We start from the raw sequence: 19,461 nt of genomic DNA on the forward strand, positions 1-19,461 counted from the left end.
CATCGATGTCTCTCTCTCTGTCTCTCTTTCTCTCTTCTCTCTTCTCTCTTCTTTCCTTTCTTTCTCTGTAACCAATAAAAACATATCCTTGAGTGAGGATTAAAAAAAAAAAAGACCCATTCCTGCCCTACCCTTGGATCAGATCTACTGACATTTTCTTTTCTTTTTTAATTTTTCAATTACTGTTTACATTCAAAATTATTTTGTGTTAGTTTCAGGTGTACAGCATAGTGGTTAGACAGTCTCATATACTTTACAGACCGTTCCCCCCGATACTTCTAGCACCCAACTGGCATCATATGACTGCTGACATTTTCTATTGCAAACAGCAGAAAATACCAATTCTGAAGCTGTTTAGGAAAGAGTGAGGGGAATGAAAGTTAGAAATTAGAGATTTGTTAGGTATTAGATTCTCTAACTCTAGAACTCTGAGTAGTAAACAAGCATGTTCCTTACTAGTTGTCTACATCCTTTATATAGTACTTACGACTTCCTCCTCGTCTAAAGAGGTGCTCAGGAATTTGACCATAATTCTTTGTGCCCTCTCTGTCACTGAGCCTTAATGCTAAATGCATCTGCTGAAAATAACTTCTAAAGACAGCACTGTGTGGGAGATGAGGAGTGAGCAGGTTCCAGTAATTGCAATAGTTGCATGTGAATGAATGCTGGTTCTTTGTAGGAGACATTTCAGAGAATACTAAATATTTTTTGTGCTGCAAAACCTCAGGATAAAAGCTTGAATATTATCATCCCTTGTGGGTGGTGGGGAGTGTTAGTCCCAGAAATACACTACATCATATCCCACAACTATGTTCCCTGGACCGCACAACAGAAACTCATAAAAATGAGGATATCTTATTAATAATTTGCATCCTAAAATAGTGTCCGGAATTCTCAACAGAGCAGAGCTTTGTGTCCTGTTTTTTGGCGACTTATCCTGTTTGAGGTTACAGGGAAGGCTGTAACTGAGAGAGGATTTCCCTCAGTTGGATTCTGAAAGACCGAGGAGCGGGATGGGGGGCGAGGACATTTCCTTCAGAAGAAGGAGAATGCAGAGGCCGGAGGGGTGTTCTTCAGGGAACTGTGGGGAGATTGATGGGACTACAGAGGTCGTGTTGGGGGAGGGTCACAAAGGACCCAGCCTGCTGTGCTATGGACCGGGGTCTTCATTAGAGACAAACACAATTACATCTGTGTTTTTTGAAAGCTCCTTTGGCAGCCATCAGGGAGATCGACTGAGGAGACTTCCAGTCCTAAACGTCCCAACAATGTCATTGCTTTTCCACCTCCCCAACTCCTTCATGTTCAATTCCTCCATGAGTTTCTCCCAAATTCTTTCAACAAACATTTTAAAGAGGATCGCTTTCAGAGTTTCAGAGTTAGCCCCAGAACTTACAGGAAAATCTCCTGAGGCCTGCACTTAAGCTCCTGAGAGCCTTTGTTGCCCTCCAATGTATGAGGACCTGCAGAAGGCTGGTCTCCAGACAGGCCTGCCTGCCTCCACTCCAACTGTGAATATGGTCGTCTCATTAAGCCCTGGGTCCCCTTGCTGAATTCTGTGGATATAGATGCATAGTTGTTATATATGAACACCAGAGAGGTTTCAAGTGCTAACAGAGGGGGGTGAGATTTGGTGATTTTTTTCTTTCGCTCGTCTGTATTTTAAAAGTTTTCTACTTGCAGTACTTGTATAATTTGGAAAAAAGTTAAATAAACCCATGTTAATGAGCACCCAGTATTTGCAAGCACTGAACAAACTCATGGAAGAAATGAGTTGCCCCCAAAAGGGTTACTTACAGCAGGGAAGTGCCGTTGTTTTCAGCAGGAAAGAGAGGCCTTGTAACAACAGGAAGCTCTGGGAGGCCACGGTACCCAGGCTTCCAAGCAAAGCGGTCTGGAAACAATGGCTGCCTGTGGCTTGGGAATATTGGGCAGGAAATGAAAGACTGCTGGGAGGGGGGGTGCCGGGAGGAGCTGATAAGCACTACCTGGCCCTTCTTCACATAGACCTAGTGGGCCACTGATGGGTGTTTTTTCTAAATGCTCCTCATCTTTCATCAGCAAAATTGATTAAAAAAAATAACACAGAAATGAAAAAGAACCCATGGTGCCATAGGTCTGGAAACCATTAAGAAGCTGAGCCTCCTGGGAAACCAAAGGTACAATAAGCAAGAGGAGGTAGTTCTAGCTCTTAGGGCATAGTCACATCAGTCAGGGACCTTCAGATGAACTCAGCCCCATTTAAAGCTAAGTCCCTGGAGGACTCCAGCCTCCATTAAAAAAAAAAAAAAAAAGCATTGGGGTTAACCGGAGTCCAGCCATACCAAAGGATTCGTATAAACTTTCTGAAGTTGAAATTTGTATTTATTTAACACATATTTCCACTCTGATGGCTGGGGCGAGCTAGGGAGTCATTAACAGTCAAAGTGAGAAAAACAAAATGAACAAACAGAAAAATAATGCTAATGTTTTGCTCTACAAAACCTAGATATAAACCAGAACCAGTAGGAGTGAGGACCTGAACATTGCAAGAAGTCAGGTCTGCTCTCCAAATTTCTAGCCCAGCTTCTCTTCCCCAGTTTCATCCAGGAGGTCCACAGGCCATCAGGTGTTAGATCTGAAGAAACCTTAGAAGTCATCTAGACCCAGAACCTGCTCCTAGGACAGAGAGAACTCTCAGGCTGGGAGTGGGCTAATTTTTTCTGGAGGACACACAGGTGGTTCATGTTGCTTTGACTGCTCTGTGCAGAGCACCTCTGCCTGTGAGGTGCCTGGGGGAACATGAAGAGAACAGTTTTGCTCCCCGGAGGTCTGAAGTGTAGTACCTTGGAGGTTAAGACTAGAGCCCATGTTTCTTAATTTTTTGGCTTAAGTCCTTCTCCCTCATTAGGTTGCCCTTAGACATGAAATCACCTCTGCTTTCTTCTGCCTTCTGGTCTTCCCCAGGCCTGGTATGTGTCTGTTTCCCTAGTGTGAAGGTTTTGTTTATAAAATGTACTGAGAAGTTCATGAACTTGAGATTCAGACAGACTTGTAATTGCACCCAAGCTTTGCCAGTAGCTGTTTCGTCATTAACAAGTCATCCAACCACACCAAATCTTAGTTTTCCATCTACAAAATAGGAATAGTAATTCCTACACATCAGAGTTATGAGAATTAAATGAAGTAATGATTGTTAAGCATAGGACATCACATAGCAAGTGGTTAGTGCATCCCATGATCACCCATAAGGCATGCAAAAAAAAAAAAAAAAAAAAGTAGGTGGCCTGGATACCTCAGCCAAGGAAAAAACTTACATTGTCCTAATTCTTAAGATGACTGATGTTAGTGAAGCATATAATTCAAGAAGCAGGTTTATTTTCCTTGTTGGACTCTCATTAACCCACTCTGCCCCTGTGCCTTCTCCCACAGCACCCTCTCTAGAGGCATATGTGGCCATCCTCTATCCATCGCTGAGGAAGGGCCTCCATCCATGCCATCCCAAGGAGCAGGTGGTGAGAAAGAGAGGGATTGCTAGTCCAGGAAATAAAGTCTCGATCTGATGGTTCAAGCTGACTGGTCTTTATACAGTTAAATTGAGAATTTAAATGATTTGTTGGCAAAGGAAGGGATATTGCTGCTCACAAACGCGGCCTGGGAGTGTGCAGGGGATGACTGGAGCGTCTTTCCATCACCTGTGAGCAGCCTCCTGGGGTGAGTGAGGTCTGCCCTGCAAATCCCTAGAGAGCAAAGTCAGACGGTAGGAAGAATGGCTTCCCCCCCCCCGCAGAAAAGGGGGGGTTTACACACCATGCAAAGCCTAGCAGCCTACATTTCCAGCAACAGGGCAAAATCCTTCTGCATGGTTCCCGTATACAAGGTGAACAGGGCCAGCTCTAAGCCCATGGTCTCGTGGGGGCTCCCGGGAGATTTGTTGTCTAAGTTTGAAGTTTCATCACACCCCACGCTTTTTCTCTATTCTGCACCACCCTTCCTCAAGGTCGCAATCCCCTCCCTCCCAGAAGCCCCTGTGACAGCCCCTCTTTGGCTGTTTCCACTTGCTCATTAGCTCTCTGGTGATGTGTGGTCCCACAGATTTCCACCCCCAACCGGCATCTTATTTCGGAGTGAGAAAGACCCTACCTTTCTTAAAGAAATTTCAGGCAACAGCCAGAAAAGAGTGAGCCTTCTCACCTCCTTTTCATCCTCGACTAAGTATAAGAGGTCCTCTCCACTGACCCTAAAGGAGTACCTTATATTTTCTTTTTGGAGTGATGTTTATGGTAAGTCTTTTCCCTCATTTTATCCCCTCTTCCCCACCCACCTTTCTCAAAAGACTGCTCCATTAAAGGAAAGAACTCCAGGGTTAGCCCTGATGAGGCAGCTGAAGCTTTAGTCCCAGAGCTGCCTGGGTTAGACATTATTCTACAGGCAATGGGGAGCCACTGAATGTTTTGGAGTAGGAGAGCTTCATCGTCAAGGTAGTTTTGAAAAGATTTGTCTGGCAGTAGAGATCAAGATAAAGCAAAGGCTTCATAGGCCATCATTAAAAACTCCCCCAATTTACCTGAACAAATGCTTCTCTTCCCTCAGACTGGTCTAGTCAGCATTCCTAGAATTCACCACATTATTTCTTGCTTTCTCTCTTGTTTATACCATCCTCTGCTTTGTCCCCACCAGAAATTGTATTCTCTTTATGAAGTGCTTTCTTATATGCCAGGTGCTTAACCAAGAGATCTGCTTGTATTGTAGTATGGATTGCGTTTCACTGGATCACATCATATCACATCCTAGCATCTCCAATCGCACTTGTCAGAGTTCTTATTGCATCACCTGGATTCGTCCTTTTCCCCACTTATCTCACAATGCTGTGAGCCCCTCAGGGTGGAGGTCCTGTCTCAGCACTTTCTACCACAGTCCCCTTGTACAGTTGGTTCTCAATAAATACACAATTTCCTGTTCTTATTCAACATCTAAGAGCCTTGCCTGACTTTCCCCACCATATGTAATCTTTTTGGAAGAACTTCTATCACATTTTTAGTGCCTCTCTAGGGTCCTTTAAGTATTTTGCTTGATATTTTCATATTGGCCAAGTTACTTAATACCACTTAGCTTCAGTTTCCTCCTTTATAAAGAAGGGATAATACTTCCCTCATAAGGTGGTTGTGAGCATCACATTAGGTACAAATCATGGATGACAGTGTAGCACTCAGGGACCAGCACACAGTAGGTGCACAGTCATTGTCCATTCCCTTCTTGGCTTTTTGAGGACAAAGATCTTATTCCCCTTTTTGTCCCTTGGGCTACATCATTCTTCAATATGTCTGCTTTGGTAGAAGGAGAATCTTTGTCATTGGGAAGAAGTGCGGGTGTTGATAGCAGAGACCTAAGGGCCCATCTGAGATAAGTCAGGGTGTGGACAACAGTGGGCACCTGGCCACTTCCACAGGAAACAGCTGATGGACTTGGCATCTGAGACCCTGAAAGGGAGGAGGGGAGAGGACTCCAGGATGCAACCTACCATCGGGAGCCTTGCCTAGCAGCAGGGCAGGGCTAGTCCTTGACCACCCCAGGCCAGCAGGTTAGGCAAAACTTGTATTTAACAAGGAGTAATTACCTCAATAGGGTCATTGGAAAGGATCTCAACAAACATTTAGAAATTGCCTATCTGACTTCAGAAAGCCCTCCAACTTTTTTAATGAAACTTGTTTTTCAAAAACCTATTTCTTTCTTTAAAAGTCATTTGTACCACATTTTCACTACAAAAAAAAATTAGAAAAGCAGAATTCATTTATTTTCTACCACCTAGAGGTAACTATTACTAACATTTCACTGGATGTCATTTTTAAAAATATATTTTATTGATTATGCTACTACAGTTGTCCCATTCCCCCCCCCTTTATTCCCCTCCACCCTGCACACCCCCTCCCACCCACATTCCCCCCCTTTAGTTCATGTCCATGGATCATACAAATATGTTCTTTGGCTTCTACATTTCCTACACTATTCTTACCCTCCCCCTCTCTATTTTCCACCTATCATCTATGCTACTTATTCTCTTTACCTTTCCCCCCTCTCTCACCCTCCCACTCCCCTGTTGATAACCCTCCATGTGATCTCCATTTCTGTGGTTCTGTTCCTGTTCTAGTTGTTTGCTTAGTTTGCTTGTGTTTTTGTTTTAGGTGTGGTTGTTAATAACTGTGAGTTTGCTGTCATTTTACTGTTCCTATTTTTCATTTTCTTTTCCTTAGATAAATCTCTTTAACATTTCATATAATAAGGACTTAGTGATGATGAACTCCTTTAACTTGACCTTATCGGAGAAGCACTTTATCTGCCCTTCCATTCTAAATGATAGCTCTGCTGGATAGAGTAATATTGGATGTAGGTCCTTGTCTTTCATGACTTGGAATACTTCTTTCCAGCCCCTTCTTGCCTGTAAGGTCTCTTTTGAGAAATCAGCTGTCAGTTTTATGGGAACTCCTTTGTAGGTAACTGTGTCCTTTTCTCTTGCTGCTTCTAGGATTCTCTCCTTCTGTTTCATCTTGGGTAATGTAATGATGATGTGCCTTGGTGTGTTCCTCCTTGGGTCCAGCTTCTTTGGGACTCTCTGAGCTTCCTGGACTTCCTGGAAGTCTATTTCCTTTGCCAGATTAGGGAAGTTCTCCTTCATTATTTGTTCCAGTAAGTTTTCAATTTTCTGTTCTTCCTCTTCTCCTTCTGGTACCCCTATAATTCGGATGTTAGAACGTTTCAAGATGTCCTGGAGGTTCCTATGCCTCTCCTCATTTTTTTGAATTCTTGTTTCTTCATTCTTTTATGGTTGGGTGTTTCTTTCTTCCTTCTGGTCCACAGCGTTGATTTGAGTTCCCATTTTCCTTCCCATCACTATTGGTTCCCTGTGCATTTTCCTTTATTTCACTTATATAGCCTTCATTTTTTCCTCTAATTTGTGACCAAATTCAACCAATTCTGTGAGCATCCTGATTACCAGTGTTTTGAACTATGCATCTGACTACTATTAACATTTCACTGGATGTCATTTTTTTATCATTTAAGGTATTGGAAAGGGTGGAGTAAAACAGAGACAGTCACTCTGTACTTTTTATATCTGTGTATCTTTTTTATTTTTTTAATCTTTTAAAATTTTTTCTAGTTTTACTGAGATATAATTGACATGCATCACTGTGTAAGTTTAAAATATACAGAAGAATGGTTTGAATTACATATGTTTTAAGTGATTACCACAATAATTTTAGTTCATATCCATCATCTCATATTGATACAATAAAAAGAGGAGGCAAAATAATAAAAAAATCTTTTTTCCCTGAGATGAGAACTCATAGGATCATAACTTTCATTTATATCATACAGCAGTTTGAACTGTCATTAACATGCTGTGCATTAATTCTTAGTACTTATTTATCTTGTATTTGGAACGCATACCTTTTGCTCACCTTTCTGTAATTCTCCCTCCTCTTCCCGCTTCCTCTGGTAACCACAAAACCACAAGTCTGATCTCTTCTTGTTTGTTTGTTTTTTGTAGAATCCACATATATGTGAGAATATATGGTATTTGTCTTTCTCTGTCTTAGTATACTTAGCATAATGCTGTCAAGGTCCAGGCATGTTGTCACAAATGGCATAATATTCCTATTTTTTAACAGTATATATATATATATATGTGTGTGTGTGTGTGTGTGTGTGTGTGTATATGTATATATATACCACAACTTCTTCATCCATCCACCTGTCAGTGGACGCTTAGGTTGTTTCCAGGTTTGGCTGTTAGAGAAATGCTGCTATGAACAGGGCAGGGGGTGGGGCGGGGGGATCCATGTAGATATCTTTTTGAGTTAGCATTTTTATTTCCTTTGGACATATTCCCAGAAGTGGGATTGCTGGATCTATGGTAGTTCTATTTTTAATTCTTGAGGACCCTCCATACCACTTTCCACAGGGCCGCACCCGTCTACAATTCTGCCAGTGGTGCGCGGAGAGTTTCCTTTTCTGCACGTCCACTCCGGTAGTTGTCTCTCGTCTTTTTGATCACAGCCTAGCAGGCCTGAGGTGATGCGGTTTTGATCTCCTGAGCTACTATGATGTGAGCAGCTTTTCATGTACCTGTTGGCCTTTCCTGTTTCTTTTCCGCCTGTTTTTAAAGTGGATTGTTTGTTATTCTGCTATTGTGTTGTATGCATTTTTATATATTTTGGATATCAACCCCTTATCAGATATGTGATTTGCATATTTTCCCATTCTATAGGTAGTCTTCTCACTTTGTTGAGTGTTCCTTTTGCTGGTCAGAAGCTTTTTTAGATTGATGTAGCCCCACTTGTTTATTTTTTATTTTGCTGCTTGTGCTTTAGATGTCACCTCCAAACATCATGACCAAGACTTCTGTCCAAGAGCTTTTCCCCCAGGGATTCTTCTAGGAGTTTCATGGTTTTGGGTTTTATGTTTAAGTCTTTAATCTATTTTGAGTTATTTTTTATAAGTGGCGTAAGACAGAGATCTAGTCTCATTCTTTGACATATGAATATCCAATATTTTGAGCGCTCTTTATTGAAGTGACTGCCTTTCCTCCATTGAGTTGTCTTGACTCCCTTGTCAAATATTAGTTGATTGTATATGAATGGGTTTATTTCTAGGCTCTCAGTTCTGTTCCATTGATCTATTTGCCTGTTTTTATGCCAGTACCATACTGTTTTGATTACTATAGCTTCCTAGTATAGTTTGAAAACAGGAAGTATTTTTCCCTTTTTAATCAACATATATTGCTTTTCTTCTAACTTTTTAAAAAGGAATGTAAAAGTAGATATTAACCACTAGGTGTTAAACACTTGAAAGCCGTCACCACCATAAGGCAGGGCCTGCGGTGGTGGAATTGCAGGCATTTGAGCAGTCAAGGGCCAGGCAACCACCCGTTCTCCTCAAATGGTGTCTCCATATTTGGCCACCAATTCATGGGCCCTCCTGATGGAGAAGGTTTGAGTCAGGTGGGTGTAGCCTGGCACTTCTTCTATTGCCCCTCAATTGTGGCGCCATGAAAAGAAACGTAGGCTTTGGAGCCAGACAAACCTGGGTTTGGATCCCAACTCTGGTACTTACTGTGTGATGTTAGGTAACTTACCCAACATCTCTGAGAATCAGCTTTCACATTTTCAAAATGGAGAATTTTACTTGTTTCCTAATTTTGCTGTGATTATGGGATGGAGAATACTGTTAAAAGAAAAAAAAAGGACCTAATGTAGTACTGACACATAAGTGTTTTCTGCCCTGAGGGACCCAGATAACAATGAAAACCCATTTGGAGAAAAATGACCAATGTCCTGTTCAGCAACACACTAGGTGCTTGTGTTTTCAAGGCTATTCTAGATAAATGGGTACAGAACTGTCCTCAATGTCCCCGAGGATCTCACAAGTTACTAATGGAGACGACATAGGCACAGGCAACGTCTGGGGCCTTGTGCTGGATCAGAGGAGGCTTGCAATAAATATTGTTGAATTGAAGTTTTTATGAAAAAGTTTTAGAAAATATAATATGTTCTCATTGTTCAAAATTCAAAAGTAAGAAGAATATACAATGAAAATATATAATCGTCCTTATTACTCAGAGCCCTGGCCCTAGCCTCCCAGTTCCTTTTCCTGTAGGCAACTAAAGTTATCCCTTCCTGTAGGGATACAGCTAAAGTTACATCCTTCCACAGATATTTAACACATATACAAGTGAGTTGTTTATCTAATCTTTTATTCTCTCTTTTTTAAAAAAAAAGATGCTAGCATAACATTATGTTGGTCTTCATCTTGTTCTTTTGCTTAATAATATATCTTGGAGACTATCCTTTATCAGTTGAGGAAAGTTTCCTCATTCTTTTTAATGATCATGTAGTGTTTCACTATGTGCCTGTTCTATTATTTATATAAGTAGCTTCCTATTGGTGGACAGTCTTGTGCTGTTACAAAAATTGCTGCAATCAATAGTCTTGTTCATATAAAAATGTTCTGTAATTAGAGTGATGAAAATGTTCTGAAATGGGATGGTTGCTTAACTATAAATATGTATACTAAAAACCACTTAATTGTATACTTTAAAAGGCTGAAATTTATAGCATTTGAATTATGTCTCATTTTTAATTAAAGATTTTAAAAATGAAAAGAAACTTTTCTCCATGAAATACAGCCAGAGCTTGAACATATTTAAAAATTTTTTGCCTTAGAAAATTAGAAAGCAGTTAATTAGCTTTTTTAACAAAGCAGAGAAACTTATACTTTTAAAATAAATACCACACTTTAAAACTTTTCTCTAATTCTGCATTAGGCCAGAAGGAAGAAAATAGAAACAAGTTAAAATAAAGAATCAGAGGAAGAATTTGGGGGACAGCGACCTCTAGGCACACCGAGACTCCATGAGGCCAGGGAGGAGCATGGGACAAAAGAGCTAGGGTTGCAGGGCAGAGGAAGGATGGGACAGAAATAAAGAGCAGGGACTGGCAGAGGGGGAGAGAAATTATGGGAGCCACTGTGTATCGCTTAGATTCCCCGGGGGAAGCCAGAAAGTTCTCAGCTGACAATCAAGAATAATGGAAAAGTAATTGAAATCTTTATTCCATCTCTTGAAAAAATGCCACACAGTGGTTATTCACAGCACAGCAAAGTGTCTGCATTCCTCATCTCTCCCCTGTGCACAGCACCAGATTCTTGAAAGATTTATGTGCAGTGGCTCATCTCCCCACAAGTATCAATTCTCCTTCACCCACCGTGGCTGTCGCCCCAGTCAAGATGATGAATGTATTCATCATGCTCAAAGGTGTCCTCCGTCCCTTTGAAATTCCTACCTCCTGCCTCTCTCCTGCTTTGTCCCATTATAAATTAGTTTGTATTTTCTGGAGTTTTATCTAAATGGAATATTCTGTGTACTTTTTTATACTGTGGCTTCCGTCACCCATATGTTATATCATGCCTCTTTATTTCAAGTTGTATTCCATTGCGTGTATACACCACTAGACATTACTTTGAAGAACAGGAATGCAGGATGGGGGTGAGGTGGGCAGGGCAGGGAGGAATGAAATCTAACCAGTATGAGACCTTCACAAAAATCCAGAATGGGGAGGGAGGAGTGCCATATTTCCCTACAACACAAATGTAATTTGCACACGAAAGAATTCGACTGTCGTGACCACATAACCGACCAAATAAAATGGTGCTTGTTCCAGTCTGTCTCCTGCTCTGATCGGGTCCTCGCCACACAGGGAGCCGGAGCAGACCGGCAGACATCACTGCTGGGGGCACTAGGGAAGCGGTGTGACTGCTGGCCTTTTCTGCCCTAAACCCTTGATGAGATTGGGAATTGAGGAAAGAAGTGCCCCACAGTATTTATAAGTATAAAATGTCTTGTAGTTGTACCAGGGTGGATTAAATGAGACAGAGGACTTTAAAGTGTTTATAAATGGTAAAGCATAAACCGAGGGTAAGGTTGTCTTTTCCATCAGAAACCACGTCAACATGTATTTTGTGCTCAGATGAAAATGTAACGTTTAAGATTGCTGATCCAGGAAAAACAAAAACAAAACAAAAAAGGAACTTAGAGAACCATCCGTGAAACAATTCAGAGAAGTTATAATATCATAATAAGCAACTATGTGTACCTCTGTAGGAGGAGACAAAGCTCGCTGGGTCCATGATAAATCCCACGGAACCAGCTCTGTGACTCCACCCCAACCTACATCACTCTGTGTGCCTACTTGACAATGGAAGCTTTCTTTCCTATCTAGCTACTCAGCTATTTTGTATCAAGCTTCTACTCCGTCCAAAATCATGGGTGTCTCCAATTGGATTGGACCCCAGAGACAATAGTCAAAAGAATTCTGAGACTTGACTAAACTCTTAGTAGCCCCTGGAACACCTCCCACCAGTAGTACCTCTAGACCCCTGCTACCCTAAGTGTGGGTTGCAGATTGGCAGTATCCCTAATCACCTGGGAATTTGTTAAAAATGCAAATTTTTTACACTCCCCCCCACCCCTCATTGGAATTTGCATGTTAACAAGATCCTAGTAATTTATATGCACACTAGGAAGAATGAGAAGCTGTGGTCTAGATGGTGGTTGCTGGAGGCAGCTGCTGCTGCTGGAGCTAATCGGGGACCACAGTCTGAGAACCACTGCTCTGGGCTCTACAGCCAGATGATCAGTTAACAGAGTAAGTGGATCCTTTCCCATTTACTGAGTGTGATGGAGAAGCCCTACACCTTCCAACTCGGCCTGAGGGGAGAATCCAGGAAAGCTAACACTCCTCAGGGCCTGTGACCTGGGCCTCTTGCCTTGGGCTGTTTTAATACTGCCCCTTTAAACAGAGCTGTGGATGAGAGGTTCTAGGGCCTCTGTACCGAAGCCAGAGTAAATTTATGGCACAGGCTCCATCCGGGAATGTGTTTTGCACACCTTTAAAACAAACAGAGGCTGAGGCACAGCAGCAGAGAGTTATGGGAACGGGAGGTTTCTCTCTGAGAACTGGCTGGTACAGGTTGGTGACTCTGCACCACCCCTTTTATGGAGTGTTCTATAAAGGCCCTTCGAGTCCGAGGCTTTTTCCTCGAGTCCTCCTCGGGAATCCTCTGCGCATGGCACAACAGCCACGTAACCCAGTACAAACGCACACGGTAGAACACTCCAAGGCCAAGCACAGCTCCAGGACTGCTAACTCAAAATGCGTTTACTGTTGGATTCTCCTGCCTTTGTGTTAGGAAGATTTCACTGAAGTGCATAGCAAGGAAACCAACAGTGATTGAAGTAATTACCTTCAAATAGAAACATTTAACCAAAGGAGAACACAAAAGCCATTGTGAATAGTAGAGACGAGTGTTGACTAGGAATTTGGACAGCTTTGCCCCAATTGCCCATTTGGTGGGGGGAGACAAACTGTTCTCACCAAGGTTGCGTCTCACAAATTATAAATTTACATCACAGATAAGCTTCAAAGCAGAAACAGTAACTATCACTTTAAAGTGCTTATCATATGCCAGGGTCTGTGCTAAACGTTTACAGGTATTACTTTAATCCTAGCTATGAGGTTAACATCACTGTTGTCCCCATTTTACAGATGTGGAAACAGAAACCTTACATATTTTGTCCAAGGTTGCAAAGACAGTTTGGCATCCAACCCTGTGCTCTCAACTGTAGACCACACGTGACAGGCTCCAGAGCAACAGCTGGTGTGATGGGAAAGAGTCTGCCATGATTGTGCACAGCAGAGATTTAAAGCAAAACAAAACACTTTCTTTAAGCATTGGAAACTTATTTGCTTGCTTGCTTATTTATTTATTGGCATAAGGGTAGGAAACAAAAATCAGACAAGGAGTCCTATTTTATAAAACAGATCAAAGTATAGCTCTTCCAGTTGAAGGCAGCAGAGGCTCTGGACCCCTGCCCACTCTCACAGCCCCTCCTGCACCACGCTCTGCCCCCACCCTGCATCACTCACAGGGAGTGGTTCCACCTCTGTGGTCTCTGGCCTCAGTATTTCCTATCCCAAGTCCACTCCCTGCCCGCTTCCCACCTGGGGGAATAAGAAGCTTCCCCAACCCCCGTTCCAGTCCTGAAAGAGGGAGCAGAACATGCCATGTGTCCCGGAGGGGAATGGTTCTGGCGGTGCATGGCCTCTGAGCGATGAGCAGAATACTTTCAGTATGACGAATTTCACTGATTACCAAAAGATATAGTTACTAGTTCAAGGAAATGGCAGGGCAGTCATTTAGAAAGTATTGTGATGGCGAACCCAGGAAGAATGAGTCTGAACATCTGGTGTCTACTCATGTACAAGTCTAGTACAGCTTGGAACTGGGTAGAGGCACGGCCATGTGCATGAAGCGTTAATGGTCTGACGTTTGTCCAATCCAAGGCATTAATGGGTTGGATATGTTTAGGGGGAGGGAGCACTATGCTATCTCAAACACTAGCTCATGGGTTTCCCACACCATCTGTGCCAAGGCGTGGGTAGTTCCATACCAAGCCCCTATCCACAGCACTCTCAGGGAAGAACCTCGGGTGGCTCTGTCCAAGGACCAAAGTGGCAAGTGACTTGACGTTCTCTTCATGCCGTCCAGAAAGCTTATGGCTGCCACTCTAGGTCACTGAGCTATCGGTGCCAATCAGGGTCAGCCCCAAGGAGAGAACAGCATCGCCATACTCTTCTACACCAGCACCGAATGTCCGGAGTGGCAGGAATTAAAGAGGCCATATTGGTCCCTTTTATGTGATCCGTTCGATAACATTAATGACTATACTGAATGGACCACGTTTGGTGGTGGTGGTTGTGATGGGGCGGGGTGGTTCTCACCTTAAAAAAACAACAACACTTTAACCTTAAATCCCCTTTAAAGTTCTGGCAGATATTTTTCCAGTCTTCCTTTGCAATTTTTTTTACATAGCAATCTTGAGTGAGGTAGGTAAATTTACCTGCACTTTCTTCACTTGTAGAATAAACAATGGTTCTCCAGTTTCATTGCACAACAGTCACCTGAAGGCTTTAAAATTTTTTTAAAGGTTTTATATGTTTATTTTTAGAGAGCGGTGAAGGGAGGGAGAAAAAGAGGGAGAGAAAGATAGAGGTACAGAGGAACATCAGTTGGCTGCCTCTCTCACACCCCCAATCAGTGACCAGGCCTGCAACCCTGACCTGTGCCCTGACCGGGATTGAACAGATGACCTTTCAGTTTGTGGGACAATGCCCAACCCACTGAGCCGCACCAGTCAGGAATGGAAGGCTTTCTAAAACACAGATTGCTGGGCCCCACCGCAGAATTTCTGATTCAGTGGGTCTGGAGTGGGGCCTGGGAATTTGTGTTCCCAACAAGTTCCCAGGAGATGCTGATGCTGCAGATCAGGAAACCACGTTGCAGAACCTGTGAAATGAGGAGACTGAGTTGTGGGATTTCCAAGGTCCCTGATGGTTTCAAAATTTAAGTGTTTGCATATTTTTCAAAAATGTTTAAAAACCCAGCTCTTAAAATGCATGACTTTTCTGAACTTTAAAAGAACCCAGTGCTTTTTAAAAATATAAAAGAACATCTACCATTTAGAAGTAATTGTTTCCACTTGTAGCTCATATGCGTTCCACACCTATTTCTCTTTGAAGCTTACCTGGATTTTTTAAAAAAAGAATATCTTTAAAGAAGAGTCAAAGTTATAGCTAATACTGTATTGTTTTTTCTTTGCCTTTACACAGTGCCATATGTATTGAAGAGCTGTGCAGAATTTATAGAGACTCATGGCATTGTGGATGGAATTTATCGGCTTTCGGGAGTCACCTCAAACATACAACGGCTAAGGTAAGCTAAAAGAATAGCCCCCAAAAGAATTCTCTCGGGATTCTTTCTACGTCCATATCTCTGTGCACAGGTGTTGGGGGTATTAAAAACTGGAGGGGAATGAGGGAAGGGTGGAGGGGCAAAAGATCAAGTGCTGATGTTTTCAGATGCCTGTTCTTAATCTAATCAGGAAATTTTCTAGTCTGATGTTATTCTTTCCAACAGAAGTTCCTGAGGGCTCTTAATCTGTTTCTTTATCTTATACTAGATTTACCCTCCTTGGGTGGATTTGATTGAACTCAAATGATTTCAATTTATGAGTTAGGGAAATAAGATTGGTTAGAATTCACTTGCTTACCCAAAGCTCAGTTAGATCCCATTACATAGTGTTCAAAACTTAGAGATAGATGCGAGTTTTTCTGTTGGCACGCGCTCGACACATGGTATTTCATCTGCTGGAGAGCTCAGAAGTCTGCACAAATGTGCATTTCTCTAACTGAAGCTGGTATTTAAAAAATTATTGATTAAGAATCATTCATTATTAAAATTAATGAATGATTCTTTTAAAAATATATTTATTGATTATGCTATTACAGTTGTCCCATTTACCCTGCCTTCACTCCACTCCATCCTGTCCACCCCCTCCCTCCCACATTCCTCCCCTATAGTTCATGTCCATGGGTCATACTTATAAGTTCTTTGGCTTCTACATTTCCTATACTATTCTTACCCTTCCCCTGTCTATTTTCTACCTACCGTTTATGCTACTTATTCTCTGTACCTTTCCCCCCTCTCTCCCCCTCCAACTTCCCTGTTGATAACCCTCCATGTGATCTCCATTTCTGTGGTTCTGTTCCTGTTCTAGTTGTTTGCTTAGTTTGCTTGTGTTTTTGTTTTAGGTGTGGTTGTTAAGAACTGTGAGTTTGCTGTCATTTTCACTGTTCCTATTTTTTATCTTCTTTTTCTTAGATAAATCCCTTTAACATTTCATATAATAAGGGCTTGGTGATGATGAACTCCTTTAACTTGACCTTATCTGAGAAGCACTCTATCTTCCCTTCCATTCTAAATGATAGCTTTGCTGGATACAGTAATCTTGGATGTAGGTCCTTGTCTTTCATGACTTTCAATACTTCTTGCCAGTCCCTTCTTGCCTGCAAGGTTTCTTTTGAGAAATCAGCTGACAGTCTTATGGGAACTCCTTTGTAGGTAACTGTCTCCTTTTCTCTTGCTGCTTCTAAGATTCTCTCCTTATCTTTAATCTTGGGTAATGATGATGTGCCTTGGTGTGTTCCTCCTTGGGTCCAGCTTCTTTGGGACTCTCTGAGCTTCCTGGACTTCCTGGAAGTCTATTTCCTTTGCCAGATTAGGGAAGTTCTCCTTCATTATTTGTTCCAATAAGTTTTCAATTTTCTGTTCTTCCTCTTCTCCTTCTGGTACCCCTGTAATTTGGATGTTGGGACATTTAAAGATGTCCTGGAGGTTCCTAAGCCTCTCCTCATTTTTTTGAATTCTTGTTTCTTCATTCTTTTCTGGTTGGATGTTTCTTTCTTCCTTCTGGTCCACAGCGTTGATTTGAGTCCCAGTTTCCTTCCCATCACTATTGGTTCCCTGTACATTTTCCTTTGTTTCTCTTAGCATAGCCTTCATTTTTCCCTCTAATTTGGGACCATATTCAACTAATTCTGTGAGCTTCCTGATTACCAGTGTTTTGAACTGTGCATCTGATAGGTTGGCTATCTCTTCATTGCTTAGTTGTATTTTTTCTGGAGCTTTGATCTGTTCTTTCATTTGGGCCATTTTTTTTGTCTTGGCATGCCTGTTATATAAAGAGGCGGAGCCTTAGGTGTTCACAGGGTTGGGTTAATGCTGGTGGCTGCACTGTGATGCTGTATGTGGGGGTGGGGCCAAGAGGGAGCAATGGCCCCTGCTCCACTCTGTCATGGATTTCAGTCACTCTTGGATGTAGGTGACTACATCCAATCAAATTGGGCCCCTCTCGTGCTGATTCCGGATTGGGTGGGCTTGTGTACGCTCTAGGCCCCTGTGTGTCTCTCCAACTAACTCTCCTGTGAGACTGGGAGTTTCTCCTGATGCTGCCTCAACCCCCATGGGTGTTTTCAATCAGAGGCTTGAGGTTTTATTTCCCCGGGCTGGAGCCCTGGGTTGCACGGTCTGCCTTGCTCCCCCGCCGTTCCTCCTGGTTTATCTATGCGCCAATGTGGGGCCGCAGGGTCTGTCAGCCACCACCCCGTGGGGTCTGCTAGCTGCAGCCTGGCCTGCCCTGCTCCACCTTCCGCCACCTCTCTGTGTCCGCCAGCTGCTGCCTTGCTGCGAGTCCTCTCCACCCCAGATTTCCATCTCCGCCCCTCCTACCGGTCTGGATGAATGTTTCTTCTTTATCTCCTTGGTTGTTGGACTTCCATACAGTTCGATTTTCTGTCAGTTCTGGTTGTTTTTTGTTTTTAAATTGTTGTTGTCCTTCTTTTGGTTGTGTGAGGAGGCACAGTGTGTCTACCTACACCTCCATCTTGGCCGGAAGCCATGAATGATTCTTAACTCTATGAACTTATCTTGAGCAATTCTAAAATTTATCCTCAAATTTATTGGAAGAAATTTCCATCACATTGAATTTTCAGTATAATAATCCACAGAAAACACAGATATGTGTGCCCCGGCTGGTATGGCTCAGTTGGTTGGAGTGTCATCCCATAACCAAAAGGCTGTGGGTTCAACTTCGGGTCAGGGCACACACCTAAATTGCAAGTTTGATAACCAGTCCAGGCACGTGATGGAAGCAGCCAATCAATGCTCCTCTCTTGAATTGATGTTTTTGTGTCTTTCCCTTCCTCTCTCCTTTTCTCTTTCTCTCTCTCTCTCAAAAAAAAAAAAAAAAGCAATGAAAAATGTCCTTGGGTGAGAATTAAAAAAACCCTACAGATATGTGTGTATATATTTTATATGTATTACTTATAAAATAAAAGGAGTATATGTTACAGAACAGACCGGGGAGGGTGAACAATATACTATTACCAAAAGGGTCCCCCCTTTTTCTCTGTGGGTTCCCCCCCACCTACTAGGCTCGCTTTGCCTGCTGCCAAAGGAAAGACATTTCTCAGTGCCAGAGATAAGTTATACTGACTTAGAGTAATGACTTAATGGCTTCATTAAAATACTAATGTTCTTTAGAATACCCACAAATGCACACAGTCCTTCCTTCTCCCCTTTGCCCAGTCTGGGGCACTATATCTCAGGAAAAGAAGTAGAAGTCCGTGGTTCAGGCAGCTCCTCGGTTCTGGCACCATCTGCTGTGTCACCGCCGCAATCTCCAGTTAATCTAGAGCCACGTGGCACCTTCTCATAGACCACCCGCAAGAGTCCTTTCTCCCCTTTTCTTCCAGGCAAAGTCTCTCCTGCTGCCTAAGCCACGTGGCAAGCTGTGTGGTCCTAACTCTCGCCCAAACCGCATGGTCCCAACCTCTGCAAAGCCGTGTGGTCCTCTCTAATGTGGCTACCGCGCCTGGGTTTAAATCCCCGCGCCAGTCTTCCTCTGCAGCCCCATTTCTGACCCCTCCTACAATCAGTTACACCTGCCAGCATTCCTGTATTCTCCCAGCTTTACTGGGCTGCCATAGTAAGTCTGGGCAGGTGTGGCCCCATGGCGTGGAGCCAATCATCTCCAAGCTCTCATGCCAGTGCTGTAACCAGGGGAAGTTGCTTCCCAGTTACATCCTGGGTGGAAGTCGCTCCCATCTCCCTGGCTCAAAGCACCACAGCTATTTAATATATCTGTGAAACCAGTTAACTGTTATACCATGCCAGAGGTTAGCTGCAAAGCTGTTGCTATACAAAACAGCTCTCAGTGGCCCTGCTCCATGTGTCCCATCCCCCAGGTCAGACTGGTGGAGGTGAGGACATCATATATAAATTATTTTCTAATATTTCCTGAACACCCTGAGTTCTGGACCCCATTATAAATCCCTATGTGGGGTCCCCCCTTGGCCGCACCCTGTTACATATGTACATACTATATATGCAGTATACAAGGTGGGGCAAAAGTAGGTTTACAGTTTGTATGGAAAATAATACAATAATTAATAAATAATAATACAAGAATAAATTCTGTGTGTACTCACAACTATAAACCTACTTTTGCACCACCATGTATATATAATG

At 42.7% G+C, this 19,461-nt stretch overlaps 1 protein-coding gene across 1 annotated transcript in view; it reads left to right on the top strand.

Moving 5' to 3' along the window:
* Window positions 1-19,461, top strand: part of ARHGAP31 (Rho GTPase activating protein 31) — a 105,933-nt gene that overhangs the window by 43,211 nt on the left and 43,261 nt on the right. The window contains exon 2 of the mRNA XM_045185868.3: window positions 15,204-15,306. Coding sequence (XP_045041803.2) covers window positions 15,204-15,306 — 103 coding nt within the window. The remainder of the gene's footprint in view (window positions 1-15,203; window positions 15,307-19,461) is intronic.

The sequence above is a fragment of the Desmodus rotundus genome, chromosome 2 (assembly GCF_022682495.2).
Source record: "Desmodus rotundus isolate HL8 chromosome 2, HLdesRot8A.1, whole genome shotgun sequence".
Taxonomy (NCBI): Eukaryota; Metazoa; Chordata; class Mammalia; order Chiroptera; family Phyllostomidae; genus Desmodus; species Desmodus rotundus.